The sequence below is a fragment of the Thunnus albacares genome, chromosome 16, assembly GCF_914725855.1.
Source record: "Thunnus albacares chromosome 16, fThuAlb1.1, whole genome shotgun sequence".
Taxonomy (NCBI): domain Eukaryota; kingdom Metazoa; phylum Chordata; class Actinopteri; order Scombriformes; family Scombridae; genus Thunnus; species Thunnus albacares.
This window is the reverse complement of record NC_058121.1, coordinates 15,512,054-15,532,271: the sequence shown is the minus strand read 5'-3', so window position 1 is coordinate 15,532,271 and position 20,218 is coordinate 15,512,054. Positions and strand designations below refer to the sequence as shown.

The 20,218-nt window shown below is 41.6% G+C and overlaps 1 protein-coding gene and 1 long non-coding RNA gene across 2 annotated transcripts in view; one reads left to right on the top strand and one right to left on the bottom strand.

Moving 5' to 3' along the window:
* The first annotated feature begins 16,829 nt into the window (after positions 1 to 16,829).
* Positions 16,830 to 20,218, top strand: part of sgk1 (serum/glucocorticoid regulated kinase 1) — a 31,869-nt gene continuing 28,480 nt past the window's right edge. Inside the window, exon 1 of the mRNA XM_044376494.1 lies at positions 16,830 to 17,072. Within this exon, the coding sequence (XP_044232429.1) occupies positions 16,845 to 17,072 (228 nt within the window). The 5' untranslated portion in view covers positions 16,830 to 16,844. The remainder of the gene's footprint in view (positions 17,073 to 20,218) is intronic.
* On the bottom strand, positions 18,003 to 18,503 carry LOC122999537. Its single transcript, XR_006407772.1, has 2 exons — positions 18,362 to 18,503; positions 18,003 to 18,120 (listed from the first exon to the last, which is right to left on the bottom strand). It is a non-coding gene; the product is annotated as an uncharacterized LOC122999537 (long non-coding RNA).

The window sequence follows — 20,218 nt, the reverse complement described above, 5'->3', positions numbered from 1 at the left end:
TGTAATGTTTCTGTTATTTTGTCTACATCCTAAATGTCTGCCATCAACTCTGACGACCCACATGTGATCTCCTGAATTTATGTAAGTTTGCTGGTAGGAGTGAACATGATGATCAGATTATTTGTTCACAGGACAAAAAGAAAATGAAAATGGTGTGTTGTTTTTTCATTGTGCATTGTTGGGCAAGATTTAATCCCTGATATGAAACAATTGAATTGCGTAATACATACCAGGTAAGTATCAGAGGTGTGACCAAGTCATAATAACAAAGAAGTCAACCTTGACTCTCAGGTCGCAAATCCTGCACTTTGGAAATCAAGTTCAAAGCATTTTATTGTGCAGTTATCACCAAATTTGAGATAGGTGGACTAACAGGGACCATTACAATCAGTTGTACAAATTAACTGTAATGAAGGATATTCCTCAGTTATTCTTCAGTGTTTTGCTGGAGGAGAAGATCAAGTCTTTCAAGTCTTAAACTTAAGATGGTGTAAAGTCAAAAAGTGATTATTAACAGATTAACAGATGAGGCTGGTGTTATTCTACATTTTTCTTATAACAATAAATCCCATTATTAGACCAAAAGCAATGATAAGTTAGTACATTTCTTAATACTCTTCGACTGCCCTACCATACAGTATCCAGGGCTCTCAGCCCCAAACCCAATCATTTCTTCTGATGGTGTGGATAGTTTCATAAAGTCCTAGTCATTCCCTAAAACAGCTGGGTGCTGTAGTTTTTTAGCAAATGTTACTCAGAAAAGAGTAATTACTGCATATGTTAGGGACTATTTTTCTGCTGTGGATTAATACACATTTGATGCGCAGGTTTTTACGGCAGCAGGATAGTGTATGTGGGTTCAACTCAAGATAAACTAGTGTCCCTTTTTATTGTAATAAGGGAACATGTCACCCAGTGCAAAGTTGTGGCTCACTGATGTGTTGTTAATGGTTATTGGACAACAGCACATGGGAATAAGCTACTGTACATTAGCCTTTAGCTGTACAGCTAAAGTTTAGTAGGATCAATTCATTGTTGGCTTCAGACTTTTCATGGGATTTATTGACAATAAGAGAAATATAGAATATCATCTTTATCCTTTAAAGTTAAAATTAAGTCTCACGTCTTTTTTTGATTTGGTCAAGTCAAGTCTGATGCTATCAAATTTATGACATGAGTCTGACTCCAGGTCCTGTGACTTGACTCAACACCTTTGTGGTGGAACTAAGACGTTTACTTTGAAGTGTCACCCCAAATGAAATATTATCTAAAATAAGTCCTGAGTGACGGAGTCGTAGCTGCTGCATGATGCAGTTGCTGCTCTTGTTTTAGCTGACTGAGCACAGAGATGAGAGTCGGCCAGCGAGCCATTGTAATTGGTTCTCTCCTCTCTCGTTCGTTCCCTTTGTCTCCTTAGCTCAGCACTGCAGTGTTGTCAGTCCCAGTGGGAGTTGCTCGTGGCTGCACTCCCTCCCACGCACACCAACACACACACACCAACACACACACACACACACACACACACGCATTACTGTGCCCTGGCAAACAGAAATACACAAACACACAAACTCTCAGAAAGGCACCACAATCAATGACACGTGAGGGTGTGTGTGCACCCCACTAGATTCTCACAACCCCTCCTTCCTTTTGCAAACACCATCACTACTAACTCCCACGCATCTCACACACATACACACACACACACTGGCACCAGCAGTAGGCACGTGGCTAAAGTATGTGTGTGGTGCTCATTAGGCGATGGTAGATTCAGGAAGCTTGACTTTAGGCCCTGGGTGAGCCTTCAGGTAAACTACACCTAATAAGCAAGTATGATAGAGACTTGAACGCACACACACATACAAAAGCAAACACACTCTCAGAATAATGTTCATCACCCTATTCATCAGTCAAATGTGGGTGTCAAAGTGAATTAATGTTTACTCACCTGTCAAAAGTCTGGATTAAGTTGCAGGTCTCTCTCTCTCTCTCTCTCTCTCTCTCTCTCTCTCACACACACACACACACACACACACACACACACACACATTTTTTTCTTTTCAATTCATATGATGCTTCATTATTCTCCTGAGATTGTTCACACTGAACAAATGCTGTCAGTTTGCATACATGCTAAAAATCTCACATGCAAACATACACAAAGACAATGCAGGCACACCTATACACACACTTTAACGCACACTTTTTTTCACTCATTAAATGACATTTGGAGAAATTCACCGCAACATGTGTGGAGCGGAGTTACTATTTTCAGCGTGGGAGAGAACTTGCGACTGGCTGTGGTGTATAAGAGAAGCACTCCTCCTTATAGATGCTCTCTGCTGCAGTCTGTGGAAGCAGAGCAGGAATATGGTTAATTTATGAAAGTGACTCGGAGTCAAGAGAAGCTCTTTCCTTTAAAGTGGAAGGATTGTGAGAGAAGGCAGTGGGTGTGAATGTGTCTCGAGCTCCTTTAAAACAACTTTTTCACAACAGCAGTTCATGTAGAGAGAAATAACATGCAGTCAGGTGCATATGGTGGCAAAGATTTGGGGCATCGTTCCCAGTGATGAGCTCATCCTTGGGTGTCAGTGGCCAGCCTGTCCCTGCCTGGAAAAGACTCACCCTTGGTGAGACATTAGCTCATGACCTGGCTTTACTGAGCAGACAAGCAGCACTGAGAAGGATGAAGGAAATCAATTGTGTTTGATGCAACTGAGACAGGTCAAAGGGCAAAGACAAATATCGAAAGAGGAGGAAAGAGAAGGTGCATCATCTTCTCATCTGCATTTTTTGCAAATTAAATCTTACTGTATACAGTGTATGAGAAACCTGATGAACAGAATGTAGAGGTGTGAAGCCTCTTTGCATGACATATAGCTTGTAGAGCAAAGATAAACAAAAGCATGATTGATTTCCTTTGATGATCTTTCGTTGCCCTTTACACCATGATTCATCTTTTCACTGCATAGAAGAAGAATCCACATGAAACAGTGAATCTCTCATAATCTATGCAATATGTGCAGAAAAGAAGAGATTTTTTCGTGTGTAATATTTTTTAGGAGTTTTTTTAAAGATTTAAAATAAGCAACCAAAATAATGAAATATTTTCTCACTGCGTTAGTTTTGCTTGCACTGGCTGTACTATCATCAAACGCACTGCTTTCATTAGAGAGTCAAGTCAAGTTGGAGTGGTTTTTCTCTCTAAAAGGGCTGAAAAGGATTAGCAGAGATTTGTTTTTTTTGTTTTTTTTTAACCAGGTCTTGTTCGGTATACGATCAAAACATGCCCAGTGGACCTCATTAGCAGTCTGAGATAGCAAGTGTATATCATCTCTGACCATCACAAGGGCTTTAAACAGCCTCTCTTGGCTTTCTATTAAAAGTTCTCGGTCTCAAATGTACTCTCTGATTATTCTGAGTAAATAATAAGCATTAAAATGCATATAAACACCAACCCCCATTCATCATATGGTCATCACAGTTGGACACTTTGTTTTGTGGGTGCTTGGTTATATATGATACTTTACTGCATCTGGCTCACTTGGAGGGAAATCCATAATTTATTGACTTTGCGATCATTTTGGCAATTCTCTGAACAATTTAAGAAACAGTCTTATTAATTATTTACTGGCTACATTTGAATTCACAAGAGCAGCAGAGAATCTTTGGGTCTTTTGGGAAACCACAGAATAATTTATGTGCCATTGAGCTATATATTTGAGTGAGAAGAGTTATGTAAGTCAGAGTGTTGCTGCTGTCAGACTGTGTAATGGCACCCTGGAGTCCTACAGCTCTATAAGGAGATATTTTGGCAAACTAGATTTTTGGCTGGACCGCAGGGACCTGCCCTACTGTATTAATGCGAATGTCTGTCCTTGAGTCACTGACTGAGTGATAAAGTTTGGCCGACCAATGGTGTAACTTCATCAATCGCCTCGGCCAGGTGTCGCCATGTGTTTCCACTTCCTGTACCCGTCGTTTCAAATTAAAAGCCCTCTAGCGTTTCATACATTGTCCAGCCATATGTTAGATTTTGAACTAGTCTTGTCTTACTGACTGGATTCAAACCACTGGTGCTTAAATGCTAAGAGTTAAAATAGGCTTTTTTCTGCTTTTGATCTGTTGAATAAAATGCTTTGAGGCAAGTATTAAAAATGCCCTGAAGAGCTCAAACTATCTTTTATACCTTGTGAGCTATTTATATTTAGTCCATGCAATTAAAATCTTTTGAGTGCTCAAGTTAAAACATTCAGGATCAGGTACAGTTCTTGGTGACCATATTGCAGAAAAACAAACACTATTTGATCAAATTTTAAGAGACTGTGGTAAAACTAAAAACAAATCTTGAGAGGAACAACAGAAGAAAATGCATTGTTTACTTCTGCCTGTAAATTGCAGACTGCCCCCAGTTTTTATGCAGCTGGATGCAAAGCTGATTTCACCAATCATTGTTCTGTGTCATTACCGCTGAGTCACCCTTGATTGGGCTTCCGACTGATCCTGATTACAGTGAATACTGCACACTCATTGTTTCCCCTTCTCAATATGAGGCTCAGGCAAACCGACTTGCTTGCTGCATAATGAGAGTTTCATTTCCACTGAATGCTCACCATGGTACACATGCAGCTGAGTGTTATTAAGCAATAGCTTTTAATTTACACAGAGAGTAAGGGTGTTGTTTGTTCCCATTGGATCATCGGGTTCTTACCTTATCTTTTCTAATTGGTTGTGTCTTGATCAATACAGTTTCCGCCAATGTAAATGTAGCCTACTACTGTTGTACTACTGTTTTGTACTAAGTAAAACAGTCCAGCTAACTGATTTTGTTCAATATCTTTCATTAATCCCATGCATTTCATCCAAATGATTGTTCAATTACATGTTATTCATGAGGTACATCATTTTACACACAGATGTACCATACATGTCCTGCAACAAAATAACAGATTCTTTTAAAACTTTCAAACTAACTTTAAGCAGTGAATTTGGGCAATGTCAGATTCCAAAACATTATAAACCAAGAATATGATAACTAGGCCTATTAAAGAGTTCAACAAAATATAACTATACTCAATATAACAACTAAACAAGATGTTAACTGAACAAAGTGACATAACACAATGACACATGAGGGAACATATATATGGTGGCCTCCAAAGCTAAAATTGGGATTAAAGAGTACATCAAAAACAAGCCAAAAAAGTGGGGCATAAAACTTTTTGTTTTAGCGGACTCTAATGGCTAGACGGTGGACTTCAGCATTTATCCAGGAAAGGCCAAAACAGTCAATGGGAGGGGACTGTCCTTCAATGCTGTTGAGTCGCTGGTAAACAAAGAATACCTGGGATCTGGTTATCACATTTATTGTGATAACTTCTACACCAGCCCAGCACTCTTCAGGCACCTCTGGGACCTTGGCATCGGAGCCTGTGGGACCTACAGGGACGGCAGAGTTGGAACCCCAACAACCACGGTGAATGCCCTGACAATGAAATCCCCGAGAGGATCCATACAGTGGATCAGGGATGGAGAACTCCTGTTTGTGAAGTGGATGGACACAAGAGAGGTGTCTGTGTGCTCCACAGTACACACTGTATATTCAGGGGAGACAGTGATGAGAGGGAGGAAAACTGGTGATGGCTATGAGAGGGTTGCAGTTCCAAGACCTACTGCCATGGGGGAGTACAACTACTTCATGGGGGGGGGGGTCTACGTCTCTGACCAGCTGATTGGATACTACTCCACATGCAAAAAGAGCGCAAAATGGTACAAGACAATTTTGTATCACTTTTTTGACATTGCTGCTACAAACAGCTACATCCTGCACAAACAGCTGTGTGCCACTAGAGGTGAGCAGCCCATGACGCACCAGGCTTTCCAGGAGCTCCTCTCTGCTGAGCTGTGTGGAGTGTCCCTGGACCTCTCAGAAGCACCTCAGGAGAGGCAGCAGTGCCATCACACACCTGTAGCAATTGCTACGGGTAAGGATCCTTCCAAGAAGGCCACGGAGGGGCGCAAAAAATGCAAGTTGTGTGGGAGAAACACACCATTCATGTGCAAAGTTTGCAGAGTGCCCCTGTGTGTCATCGTCACACAACCTTGCTCCCTGCTAATAAACATGAGCATATCTTAACTAAAACTGTACATAGTTCTAATTATATTTAGAAATATTTTGTTCATGTTTCTACATTCAGAATGATTTTGGATCAGTATGTTTTGTGTGTTCATTCAAATTTGAAAAAAAAGCCAGTTTTTTGTATTTTTTTAAATTTATGACACAATTTCAATACTTATATCAATCATTATGGTTTATTGACTTACATAACCTTTTAGCTTAGGTTGTACAGATTTTAGGGATATGAAGCATTTTAAGATATTCCGGGAAATTAAATTACAATAAGCATAAATACCAATGTAGGTACTGGGGAAATATTTCTGTTGCAGATGAAACTACTTGCACTCTGCTCATAAAAATGAGCATATCTCAAAAACTAAAAAATGTACATGGTTCAAATAACTTATGAAATGTTAAGAAATGTTTTGTTCATGTTTCTACATTCAGAAATTTATGACACAAATTCAATACCTTTATCAATTATTATGGTTTATTGACTTACATCTTACATACCCTTTTAGCTTAGGTTGTACAGATTCTAGGGATTTGAAGATACTCCAAAAAATAACATCACAGTAAGCAAAAATACCAATGTAGGCACTGGCAGACCATTTGTATTGCAGAGTTCAAAGGGTTAAGGTGCATTACCACCACATACGCCAGCTATGTTAGAATGCATTAATGTTACATAAATAAGGATAGAAGCACCGTTTGTCCAGGAGCTTATCAATATTTCAGCACTGACCAGTAAGGACCTGGATCAACTCACCCTGCTGCTTGCCATGTTGATCCTCACCCATGATGAGGATCCAACGGCAGATCGACTACATCATGCATTTCCAGCATAAGTGATCCGAAGCAGAGGAAGTTATCCATGAAGAGAGTGCTGCTTTCATCTGCCAGTGCTCCATCTGACGAGTGAAAATTCAAATACTCCCAGCATGAGTGAATGTCCAGTGCCCCAGCTCCTGGAAGCCTTGTTTAAAAACAACATTATGGCTCCAGCTAGAGCTTCTCATGAAGAACTGTTTGCCCTATCCTTGAAAAACATCCATATTGAACCCACACCTGCAGGTCCTTCCAATTCCTCTATCCCCAGGAAAATCACAGAGAAAAGGAAACACTGTTCCTGCAACTCTGCTGTACTCCACAAAAGACCACAAGTCTCGGCCCCTGCAGCCAACCCCATGGACCTAGAGGACGACCCCATCTTGGCAGCCTTATCCAGCATCCAGTCATCGCTTGTGGACATGAACTCCAGAATCCAGACCCCGGAGTCTGGTTCAGCACCCTCAGCCCTGTCCATTTTTTCTGGGCCCGCCTTCCTCCTCCTCTATGGTGCCTTCAACTGCAATGCTGAATGATGATGTCACTCCAGCGAGCCTCGATGGCATCACAGTCCCGTGGAGATCGCTGGGAAATGCAACTCCAGTCTCCACCGGGGTTCCTTTCTTTCCCCCTGCTGCAATTTCTCCCAATCCAAGAAGCCAACTCCTAGCAGGTAATGACATCAATCTGATTAAAATCTTGCTGTGCTCTGAGCTAAGTGATAGACGTATTGTTGAGATGTGTCAGTGATGCTTAAGGATAGTGACCAAAAACTCTGACTCTGGCTGAATTTACTGTGGATTTTGGTGTATTCAGGGATGTCATATGCAAAGTTTATCCATTCCGTAGAGCCAAGCTGGACACCTATCTAGCCATCATTTCCAATCTAGCCATGACCTATGGCGGAACACTATTCTACGAATATCATAAGTCATTTCTTGCAAAAGCTGCTATGCTCATCCAGAGGTTCAACCAGAGATTGGACTGGTAAGTAGACATTTCATGGGACATCAAGTTCTGTCCTGCTCAGCCTGTGGTTTCTTCTCTCACTGCCCCAATCTGTGCCCAAGATCTGCATCTATAGGCCAGCCAACTAAGTCTTTCCCAAGCCCCGAACCTGGAGTCTAAGGTGACACCGTTTATGACTCCTATTTGTTATCATTTTAATGAAAATGTGTATAAGTTCTATAATTGTAAATACATCCATGCTTGCAGCTACTGTGGAGACGAGCATCCAAAATCAGTGTGCTTGAGACAAACCCGCCGTGTGAGAAAAGAAAAGAAAAAAATAACGCTATCAGCCCTGGTCAACGTCCCTGAGCTGGGGAAGGCTTTGAAGAACAATCTCAACTGCTGTTTTGTCAATTATATGATTACAGGACTGGTTCAAGGGTTCATAGCTGGTTTGACTTGGTTGCCAAATGTGTAATTTCTTTGCAATAATTTACAATCTGCTTTGAAAGAACCTGAGATAGTCGATGCATTACTGGAAAAAGAGAATAAGAAAGGATTCATGATTGGTCCATTTGATAAATCACCCTTTTCAATGACTCACATCAATCCTATAGGTATAGCTAATCGTAAATATTCCTGAAAAAAACGCCTAATCATTGATTTATCTGCTCCTCACTAATGATGAAGCTCAAAGCATCAATAGTCTCATTCCTTTGGCACCCTTCTCCCTGTCTTATGCTCCTGTTGACGATACCATTAAATTTATAAAGGAAGCAGGTAGGGGCGTGTGGCTAGCCAAGGCAGATATCACAGATGCTTTCAAAGTGATGCCTTTACACTCTTCGCAGTGGCATCTATTTGGTGTTAAATGGAGAGGAAAAATGTATTTCTCAGTTAGGCTCACCTTTGGGTTTTTGCATCAGCCCAAAAATATTTGATACCTTGTCAGAGGCACCTTGCTGGATTCTTCTAAATAACTATAAACTGCCTTTTGTGCTTAATCGCTTAGATTATTTTTTACTAGGGGACTGACCAAATTCAAAGCCAGATCAATGCAGCTCTGCTCTCAAACATACATTGGCAAAATTGGGTATACCTCTATCTAAAGAAAAAACATTAGGCCCTCTTAAGGCTGTAGAATTTCAAGGCATCACCTTAGATAGCAACCTGGTGCAAGCATCCCTGCCTCTTGAAAAATTAAATCGCATTAGAGGGGTCATGAGAAAAGCGCAGGAGATGGTAGCAATTTCAAAAAGAGAATTGCTTTCTTTGCTTGAGCACGTTAATTTTGCAAAGTGTGTTATTCCTCAGGCACACTCTTTTATATCCAGGCTTCTTGACCTCTCCAAATTTGCAGAGAAACTTTATGATATGGTCAGTTTGGATGCAGGCTACAAATCTGACCACTGCTTCCGGTCTTTTCTGTGCGACAAATGGAGTGGCATCTCATTCTTTTATAATGGCAACTTGTAATCTTTGTTATCTTTTAAGTCATATACAGATGCAGCTCCTTCTGTTGGTTTTGGGTTTTTTTTCAATGATCTGTTGTTCACTGATGTATGGCCCAAAGAACTGTCATCCTTGCCAGCTAACGCTTCTTCTACTGGTCATTTTGGGGTCTTTGCTGCTGCTCTCCCTGCTTAGGCTTTCCAGGTAAGCACATGGAAGGGGAAGGAACTCTCAGGACAGAGCCATACTGCCAAATACAATAAATGCTTCAGTCTGCCTACCATTGCTGCTTCCTCTGCAAGCTGCTTGCAGCTGCCTCCACCCCAGCCCTGTACATACTGTGTCTGAATTAAACAATGTAATTTCTGTTATCATTGTTGCCTGCTCTGTTCTGTACGTAGGGTCCTTGCTGCTGCTCTCCCTGCCTTAGGCTTTCAATGTAAGCACATGGAAAGGCAGGGAGGTCCCAGGGGGGTCTTTGCTGCTGCTCTCCCTGCCTTAGGCTTTCCATGTATGCACATGGAAGGGCAGGGAGCTCCTAGAACAGAGTCATACCACTAGATATAACTACTGCAAATGGCAAGAAAAGTTTCTTTTGACTAAAGTGGTCCTGACTGAACCACAGCAACTCAATGACAAAGAAACAAGTGATTAATATAGCAGAACATTGCCTGAGTTAAAATGTGTGTACTTCATATAAAACGATGTAAGGTTACAAGCAAATAAAAGGATTCCAAATCATTCCTGTTAATTGTTTGGGTGTGGTTGACTGCAAATGAAATACACCTGTGTAGGTAGCAAACTAATGAGGTGAGAGACAGTGAAGTGGGTTAATATTACCATGTGTGGCTGTGGCCATCACAGCCAATTTAGCTATAGTAACCTTCTGCAATTGAAACTCAAGAGTCTACAAGTTTTTATTTTAATCAATCACCAACTCATTTCACTGATACACAGATGTCAACCAAGCACTCATCAGATGTGAACAGTTTGTTTTCGATGAAAAAAAAACACACAAACAATGCCTTGGATCTAGCCCGATTATAATTCAAGTCACACTTTGACACTAGCTGCTAGAAATGCCTCAGGCCATTTTAGTTTGTTGGCTACAGTTGCCAAAGGTCAAATCTAAACCAATTTTCTCATTACGGGTGAAATGAAGTCAGTAAGCATCAGCTTTTAATTGATACATGAAGAAGAGCAGTGTAGAGAACATGTATACAGTTCTCTATGCAACTGTCAAATGAAGCCTTTTCTCCCTGGTAAAACAAAATATCTATTTATTTTTAAGGCAAAATAGCCAACTTACAACTTGAAACATGATTTTCTTCTTGTTGCCAGATATACTGCACATGTTAAATGCATGGATTCATAAAACAACCATGATTAAGCTTTATCATCCACCATGGATGTCACTTTAGGAAATTAAACTGCCCCTGTGTTACAGGTGCTGAGGCAAGAACATATACACAGATATGAAGAGTGTGTTTGAGTGTGTGTCTGAGTGTATTTAAGAAATCCAGTTGAATTGAAGCTGTCGGGAAAGATGACACACCACATTAAACGTTCACATACTGTACTGTAATGTGTGGTTTAGACGTAATTCGGATGCCCCTGTCCTCTTCAATCCCCATTGGGGACAATTTGAGAGACAGGAAGAAAGATGGGACTGGGAAGGCAGAAAGGAGTGAGTGGGATGAATTGTGAGATGAGGTAAATGGATGGAGGGAGGGAGAAAGAGAGAGAGAGAGGGAGGAGGAGGAGCCACCACCATCAATTGCTGCAGAAAAATGAGCGAGCAGAGGAAAAGGGGGAGGGCAGAGTGGTGATGACGGGCAGCGAGGGAGCTGGAGAGAAAGAGATGGAAGGAGGGAGGAGGGGAGGGGAGGTGGCATCTGCTCACTGCAGAGCCTTTCATTGATAAAGTAGCGCTGTGTGAGCCAGAGGACTGCAGCTGGACACATCACACACTCTTCATCATGCTCTCATACACACACTTCCTGGGTGTTTGTTTACAGGCTGACGCCACAGGAACGCAATCCCTTCCACTGCACTCAAAACAATACTGAGGACACACTCACACACACACAGTGATATGCTATTATCCGACTGAACATCATCTAAGAGTTTTTTGCTCATCTTCATCCCTTTTTGTGAGTATAGTTTAGTAAAAACAGAGAAGGGACACCTGTAACCGAGGAGCAGTAGTTGGTGGATCTGATCCAGGACCAGATTTTGGAGGAGTCCTTGGATAAAAACAGGCTCAGCTGCATCGGGATCAGAGGAAACAGCCAACGCACCAGCATACTGTAAAGGTAGGAAGGATGCAGGCATGTGCGCATACATTTATACACACATACAGGCAGACACATGCACTTTGGAAGGTTATGTAAACACACTATGCACGTGAATACACTTTTACATGTATGAATAAACTTCACACATATCTCACAGATCACTGAGATGCTTTCCGGGTGCTTCGTGGCTGCTAAGTGTTAAGCTGTAAACAGAGCTGTTACTTCCTCACAGCAACAGGAGCTGGTACCTTCCTCTTCCCTCTCTCTCCATCTTTTTGTGTGAATTATTCTTTCTATCTCTCTCGGACTTTCTCTTATGCTTCTACTCTGTCTTTATATCGATCCTGACACTTAGGTGTTCCTGTAATCTCATTCCTATTACAGCCTCTCTCCCTCGCATTTTGGTCCATCTGCCTCCTCCACCTCCACCTCCTCTCCTTGCTCTCACTCTCCTCCTCGCATCCTCTTTTCGCCACCTCTCTCTATCTCTCTCTCTCTCTCACTCAACACAGAAGCATCTCTCTCATTTGCTGTCCCGCACTTGTCTTGGCAACAGCACCAGTCTTGTCTTCATGCCTTAGACAACTTTCCCTCTCTCTTTCACTCCCTGTCAGTCTGTCCGTCATCCTGGGATCTACAGAGGCAAGCGGAGTGCCGGTGTCGGCCATGAAGCTGGTGAACGGGGGAGGAGGAGGAGGAGGAGGAGGTGGTGGGGGAGTTGGCGGAGGAGGAGGAGGAGGAGGAGTGGGAGGAGGGGGAGAGAAGACTGCCTTTTCCTTTAAGAAGTGCTCTGCCTTTCAGTTTGTCAAGAGGAAGGTGAGTTTGGATGACACACACGCACACACACACACACACACACACACACACACATATTTTGGGATGGGTATATTTGTGAGCATGTGCCTACACATGCACCTACACAACCACAGTGAGAGGTACATGAGCTGAAAGAGGAGGAGGCGTCACAGCCAGAGTGTTCCCTCTCTCTTTCTGTGTGTGTGTGTGTGTGTGTGTGCATGCCAGAGATGATGTCATTGTGGAAGCTAAGCCACGCTAATCGGGCGCAAGATTCGGCTCCCTGCATATCTGTGTTTACTGTGTTGTCTGCATGTGTGTGTGTGTGCTCTAAGACACTGTTGCATTACAGAACCCACAAGTGTCTGATGGGTAAAAATCATGACATCACTGAGCTGGCGAAGGTCCTATAGTTTAGGATGTACTCAGCATATCCTGCATTATACTGCAGTGCTGCCACAAGACTCATTTCCTCTGTTGTGTTAATGGCTTGGATTAAATGGTTATGTTGGTTGGTGTGTTTGTGTGATGAATATGTGTGCTGGCTTTTCCCAAACAAAAGCACAAACCAGGGATTTAATGCACTACTGAATCTGAGGATACATTTGGTAACACTCTCTAATACTTTACCTTATAAAGGGTTTATCAGTTTATTTGTGTGAGTATTTGTGTCCACTCCTGTGATCCTGAAATAATGTGAAAATCTATGTGCCTCCATCTACCAACCCTCTCTTTAAAGTCAATAAAACACAAATGTCAATAATAGCTTTATTAATGGTAAAAATGGTTTATAAATGCTTTATATACTCTGTAATAATCCATTGAAACAAACAACATTTACGCTGCCAGGTTGTGAAAAATCCACATGACTTGTGTACATCCTCTTTTAGCATAACTCGCTTTGTATTTATACTGTCGCCATCTCGTTATCCATCATACAGGAAGACAGCTGAAATGTAGAGTCTGACCACTTTCAGAGCTGCAGTGCATCTGGACCAAAATCAATTTACTGAGATTCTTTCTTATTTCATTATCTTTTCTTTCCCAGCAATCCCTTCTTTGGGAGACAACTTTAATCAAATTACCATCATAATTATACTTTTAACACTAGTATTGATATTATTAATACAATTATTTACATGTCTATTTGAATTTAAATGTTAATGATTCAGTAACCTTAAAGGTAAGCCTGAAAGCTTCATAATATTCAAGTGAGAAACTCGTGACCCTTTAGTAATGACTTGTTCACCATTTGTGAGTGTGTATTATGAGACCCGAGCAGTTATAAATGTTAGTCATCAATGAAGGTTCATGCAGCCCTCATTTTTTAAGTCATCAAAATGAACTGAAGATCTAGCTACAAAGTCTGAGCAAGGTATGCTTGAGAAGGATATACACCAGCTTAAGGAGCCCAAACATATGTACAGTGCACATAAGAAAGTAAAAGCAACAGTGTTTTAACAGAGAGATGATGGACTGGGATGCCCATCACATTACCTTGTGAAATGTTAATGTCATAATGTCACACTGGAACTAAAATTCGAATTACTGCTAAATGAGTCGGCATGATCGAGGGTTTATTGTACAAGAAGCTTCAAAATATGTTGTGATATGAATAAACTTACATTGGGGTTTGTTACACTCAATCAAAACATACCACGCTTGACAAACTGTTCAACTTCTGTTTCCTCACATCTGAATAATTTGCAGCCCGATTTACATTAGATCAAAAGAAAATGGGCTCTGACAGGAAGGAAATGACTAACATTACTTCCAGCCTGTGGAGGAGAGGTGGATTGATGCATTCACTCAATGATCACTGTATTGCTTTGGGAATATGCAGAACATTATTTTTTTCCATTACCCAAACAGTGTAATAAAATAAATTAGATAATAAATTAGGGGTTTATTGCACAGGTCGTTATGTTCAAGTTACCACATTTTCAGCCTTAGGGAGTGAGTATGTCCCAGAATAAAAAAATCAAATAGGCAACAATACCCAATAATTTATGTACTTGATAAATATTCATCGGCTTTACGTTGCTGGGTAGATACTTTTCTAGTCTGGTTGTGTCATAGACTTGTGTTCTTGCTTTGCGGAAGGGTTCTCCAAAGTGTGTGTTGTTATGTGTGTTGGTCTCAGATGGTGTAGAGTATGGTGTGGATCACTGATGACTCGGCTTGTGAATATGGGCAGATTGTGTTAACACCCACACACAAACACACATGCACTCCCACAGGCACATTCTGCTGCAATGAGTCTCCCATGGGAATTTTTTTTTTATTACCACTAATATATAGATTAATATTAATCAGAAATTAAGAGCCTGGGGATCAATCGATCTATCTACCTTTATATATTTAATCTCTCTCTTACTTTTGCATAATTTTGTATGAGCCTGGCTTTCCTCCTATGCTCCACTATAATGAGAGTTAAAAAAAAAAAAAAAAAAGCTTCGAGACATGCATCAGCACACAGCCCCACATCAGAATTAATGCCTGCTGCTGCTCAGGGTTTATTTGTCTCTCTATTTGTGTCTAACTAAGCCAAATCACATAATGAGGGAAAGCAGGAGTCCAGACAGAGGAGTTCAGTATCATACAGATGAGTAAGGGAAATGATGGAAGGAATCATAAAATCAATGGCTCTGTGTGTATAAGTGTGTTTTGTCTGTTGATGTCTGATAAAAAAAGGCAACAGTGAACGTTTCGTTCTCCAAACATGATGCGGTCCAGCTCAAACCTAATGTTTTTTAGACATGTCAATTGGCCAACACAGGAAAATTTTGAAATGCAGTTTTCAGATGCAACATTTTCCCAAAGTTTCACCAACATATGGTCAGCAGTGTTTGATATGTGATGCGTTAAATGACGTAATGTACAGCTTTTCACTGAATTTCAAAGTGGGCAACAAAGAGGAAAAACATGTTGCTACCTCTGTGAGCAATGTGTTTTTGTGCCTGAGGTGAATCTATGTTAAGCTTTGGATGCCGCTTATCATCAGTTTCATCATCAGCAGGACATGTTAAACACGAGGTATGACAGCACACTGTTTGATCCACAAGATAATGCCAAAACAGTTCTCTTGATGCTTTGGATGTGGTGACAACTAACAAAGGAAAAAGTCATCTAATTGGATGACGTCAATCAGATGTGTATTCAGTTCATGCGGGGAAATGCCGTACTATTCGTATTTTTAGGTGTAAGTCACTGGGCTTCTGTGCCAGTCCTACAGTGGCTGGTTTGTTTTTGTGTTGACCTGCTGGAGTGTTTTTCCTTTGGACCCGACATGCCTTGACATGCTGTCTGGCCCTCCTACGACTCAGGCATTCAATCTCAGTGTGAGTGCATGTGTGTGTGTGTCAGAGCTGTCTGGTCTCACACAGGAGTCACACAGGCTACTACCCTGCGGTGTGTGTTTGCTAAACGTTCCACTCACGCAGCGGGATGAGACTTCATGAAGCTTCTCATGAGAATGTTGCTTTTTTCTTTACCCGTCGCTCCCCTTCTGTTTCCCTTGTGTCCCTTTTTCTGTTTCCTCTCCACTTTCGCCACCTCTTCTCCCTCCCCCAAACATAGACACACACACACACACACACACACACAAACACACAAAAACACACACCAGGTTTTACACTTACTGACACTGCTTTTCTGGGAAGTCTTAGTCATTGCTGGAGTGATGTAAGTATGCAGTGTGCTTGCATGTGCCAACTTGATAATCTGTGATATATCACCATTAAACACAACGTCTCACTCATTGTTGACGCCGTATGGCTGCATAATGTGAACATCTGTTAGTGACAAGGATATTAAAGGGGTTTTAATTCTCAATAATTCATCATAATAGCATACATATGGATTGATCTCCCCCTCTATAGGCCAGCTTCCTCTAAGTTTCTGTGAAGTGCTGTTGACAACAAGTCCAGATTTCTAAGAAACTCTCAGACAAGATTAGACAAGATAGACTTTGCTTTCATTCTTCATCATATTTGAGATTACCATTTGTGCTCTGTGGCATCAACATGCGACAGATGTGTGTGCATGTATATCACTTTATGTGCGTTCCCTTTCTGATTTATGTGTTCAAAGTTGGCTATCAGAGCAGAGTAGCAATCTGTGCCTCTTTGAAGTGCACTTCTGTGTGTGCGTGCGTGTGTGTGTGCGCGTGTGTGTCCCACTCAAATTGACATATAATCAGGGATAACATGAGAAACTCCTCTCTCTCTGATCAAAGGTTGCAGCTGGAAGGGTTGACAGCGTGTGTGTGGGTGCATGTGGAGCACCTGTGCAAGCAAGTACACATAAATAATAAGGAGAATGAAAAAAGAGAGAAAACAAAGTAAAAGTGAGATTCAAACTGTTTTTGACGTCAACATATCTTTCCCACGCAGGTGCGAAGATGGATGAGGAATCCCAAGGTAAGTGTGGAGAAGGCCCAGGGAAAAGGCCTCCTCTATCCCTGTCCGAAGTGTCCACTGGCCGAGGACCTGTGCTATGCCCACTTCCCCTCGCCTTACGGCTGCTGCCACTACACTGGCCTACAGGGCTGCCAGTACTACCACCAGGAGCCGTCCTCGCCGTGCCCAGCCAGCGGACATACCAGCGGCCATGACAAGAGCAAGGGCTGCAAGGTAAAGAGCAGGACAAATACAGAGAGAGTGTGTGTGTCCATGAATGTATTTGTGACGCTACTTTGTCAGGAAGTAACACTTTACCATGACATTCTAGTTGGCTGCATCTCTGTGTATCCTTTGTTACCATCACCAGACATACAGTTGTAAGCACAGCCATAGTTGTAATATGCACAGTATTAATTTAAAGGATCATTCCGGTTTATTACTTGGATCTATTTTTTGCAGTTTTTGTACAATTTCTATGGAAAAAGTAGGTCTGAAACATTGAAAATCAGACAGTCAGACTTTATTTGGAGGTGAAACCGAACAGTGGGCTCACCCAAAATGTCTGTAATATTCCATCTTGCACAGGTCAAATGTGTGCATTCACAACTACGGTAAGTGTGATAGTTCAAAGTTGAACCAGGGGGTTGGTTGGTAAACTGTGATGGATGTTTTCAAACAGATTTGGCTACTCTGAGTGGATATAAAGTTACTATTATAGAATTGTGGTCAAAACTACTAAAATAAGACCTGAGATTGCAGTAAGAAGAATGTGACCCATTTCATAATGTGTGCCATTCTCTCACCACAAATCTCCCTCTCCGGCCTGCAGGTGGAAGTGTATCCACCAACTCACTCCATATCAGCCTCCCTCTGTTTGCCCATTAGAGTTCATTGAGAGAAGTCAAAGACGCAAATTAGGTACTTAGAGGACTCTAGACATTGTTCTATTTGCTCCACCACGAGTGCTGTTATGTAACATAAACACAAAGGCAACTAGGGTGTGTTGCAAAGACTCCCTTATTGTTGCTCAACAAGGGCAGGGACGCTTTGACATTTCTTTAACCTCCCCCGTAACTACAGCGATGGCGCAAATAATCTGGTCATAAAAATCAAAAATAAAGACTTGGACTGGATAATTGACAAGGTGCTTGACAGTTCAGATAAAAAACAAATCAAATCACTTTATGAAACTGCAAAAGAACGTCATTCCGCATAATACAGAGAAAGGCTTTATCCATTTTCTTGTGAAGCACTGTGTCTTTATTTCTTGAAGTTGTTTCTAAAAATAAAGACAAACAACTCTGTTAGTGAAATCTAAGTGAATCTAATTGACTACTTTGCCACAAGTTCCAAGGGCACGCCTCCTTTCACAATATGCCACCACTGCAATATTGATTCAATAATAAATGGAGTGCCCTCCTAATTAGTAAAGAGAATATAAAATTCATCAATATAAGACAATATGTCAACAATAAGTCAAGATAAAGCTAGGTTACATCAGCCAAGTTGGCCCCTCCTACCGGCTCATGGTCTTCTCCAGCTGCCTGCTCCACTTCTCTTCCCTCCTCCTCAGCACACATCCTCCGTCCTCCACAGCAGCAGATGTAGTAGCCCTGTTTTCATCACTAGGCGGCACGAAGACTTCGTCATCTGCTTGCAGCTGCTGATAGACATTGCTGCTTGTAGGCTTATTAGTAAAAAAAAAGTCGGGGACCTTCGGCAAAGTTTCACTATACACTTTATTCTGTTAAATTTTTTTTTCTTTTCTGAGCACCGCTAGGATATGAATGCTTCATCTTTCTCTCTGTAAACTCAGCTACAGCTAAACTGAAAGTAGATTAGCCAACATTCCTGAAACCCCACACACGATGCTACAGCTACCAGATGGTGATTAGATGAATTACAAAATGCGGGTATATTTTGTTCTACACTACAGTGTGCTGATCATAGCTATTCAAAGGAAACCTCTGTGACTTCCCTGGTGGTGCAAACATACAATATTATAATTTACAATATATATATTTTAACTTCTCATGTCTCGTGAGGCCCCTGGTCCTCAGTCCAGGTCTTAAACCCCGGTAAGCCTCTGCATAAAGACGCCATTGATCACCGGCTGGTGTTTTTGAAATTAGAGCAAGAGGCAGCTCTTCAGCAGAGAACAGGAATTTTTATGTATTAAAAATTAAGCAAAAACAAATGAAATGAACACCAGTGCATGGAAGGTTGTGCAAAGACAAAATTGTCAACACCCCACACACATGCATCAGCCGGTTCACACTAATGCTGCCGCAGGTGTCCAGGTTGTCCTTGGTTATGTAATCACAATGGCCGTCCCACTGCTTCAATCATCATACCCATCAATTGGTTCCCTGCTTTTTTGTGTGTGTGAGAGTGTGTTCCACCAATCCCACAGACGACAGGAGAGAATGAGTCATTGCTGTCCCAGCAAGACAACGTCACACTGTGCTGTACATGTAAGCATGTGTGTGCAAGCGACTGTGTGCAGGGAGAAACAACATTGAGGTGTGTAAGAATATAAAACAGGACAGGACTGTGTTGTTGTCCATCACTTCGTTCTCTTTCCTGCAGCCATTTTTTTTTCCATTTTGTTTTCATTTTGCTCAGGTTTTCTTCCAGGCTATCCTGTCTCACTCTATCTCTCCATCAATTCCATTTCCTGCCCTCACAACCAATAGATCTGTCACTAATGTCTCAGTAGAGATAACCGGTGTGTGTGTGTGTGTGTGTGTAGAATTAATCTGTGTTAGGGCGAGGTGGGAGCAGGCTAGAGGGTTAAAGAGGAGGGGGCTCAGTGGTGAGTCATACAGTAGGTAGTTTTCACTGCAGAGTGTGTGTGTAGTGAAGTCTATACAAAGTCAATGTAGAGCTAAACAGGACTGACCTACAGTAGCTGTTCATATCTCTCATATGTGGGGTTTTTCACCCATGATTTGACAAATGATTAACAGCATCTAAAGTGGAAGCTTACACAACATACAGTTAAAGTTAGATGCACAACCTAAATATGGACTTTATTTGACTTTGTGTGGCATTGCCAAATACTCCATGACAAAATCCAGCGCACGGACGTCATGTTCTGTACTGTTCTCTGCATGCAGTATCTCGGCACATTCTGTCCAAACACTTCATAACTCAGGCCCCTTAAAGTTGGTTTGCCAAACACTGGCAGAGTGCGACACTTGTTCAACAAATGGAACAGTAACAGAGACATTCCCCCAGCGTGTCAAACACACTGCTCTGTTCTCAAGGAGGCCACCCACGGCCTGACTCAAATGCAAATGAGCAGAGCATCAGTATGACATTTGTCAGCCCATCAAAGTGAACTGTATCAGTTGCTGTCGAACAAGTGTCACTCA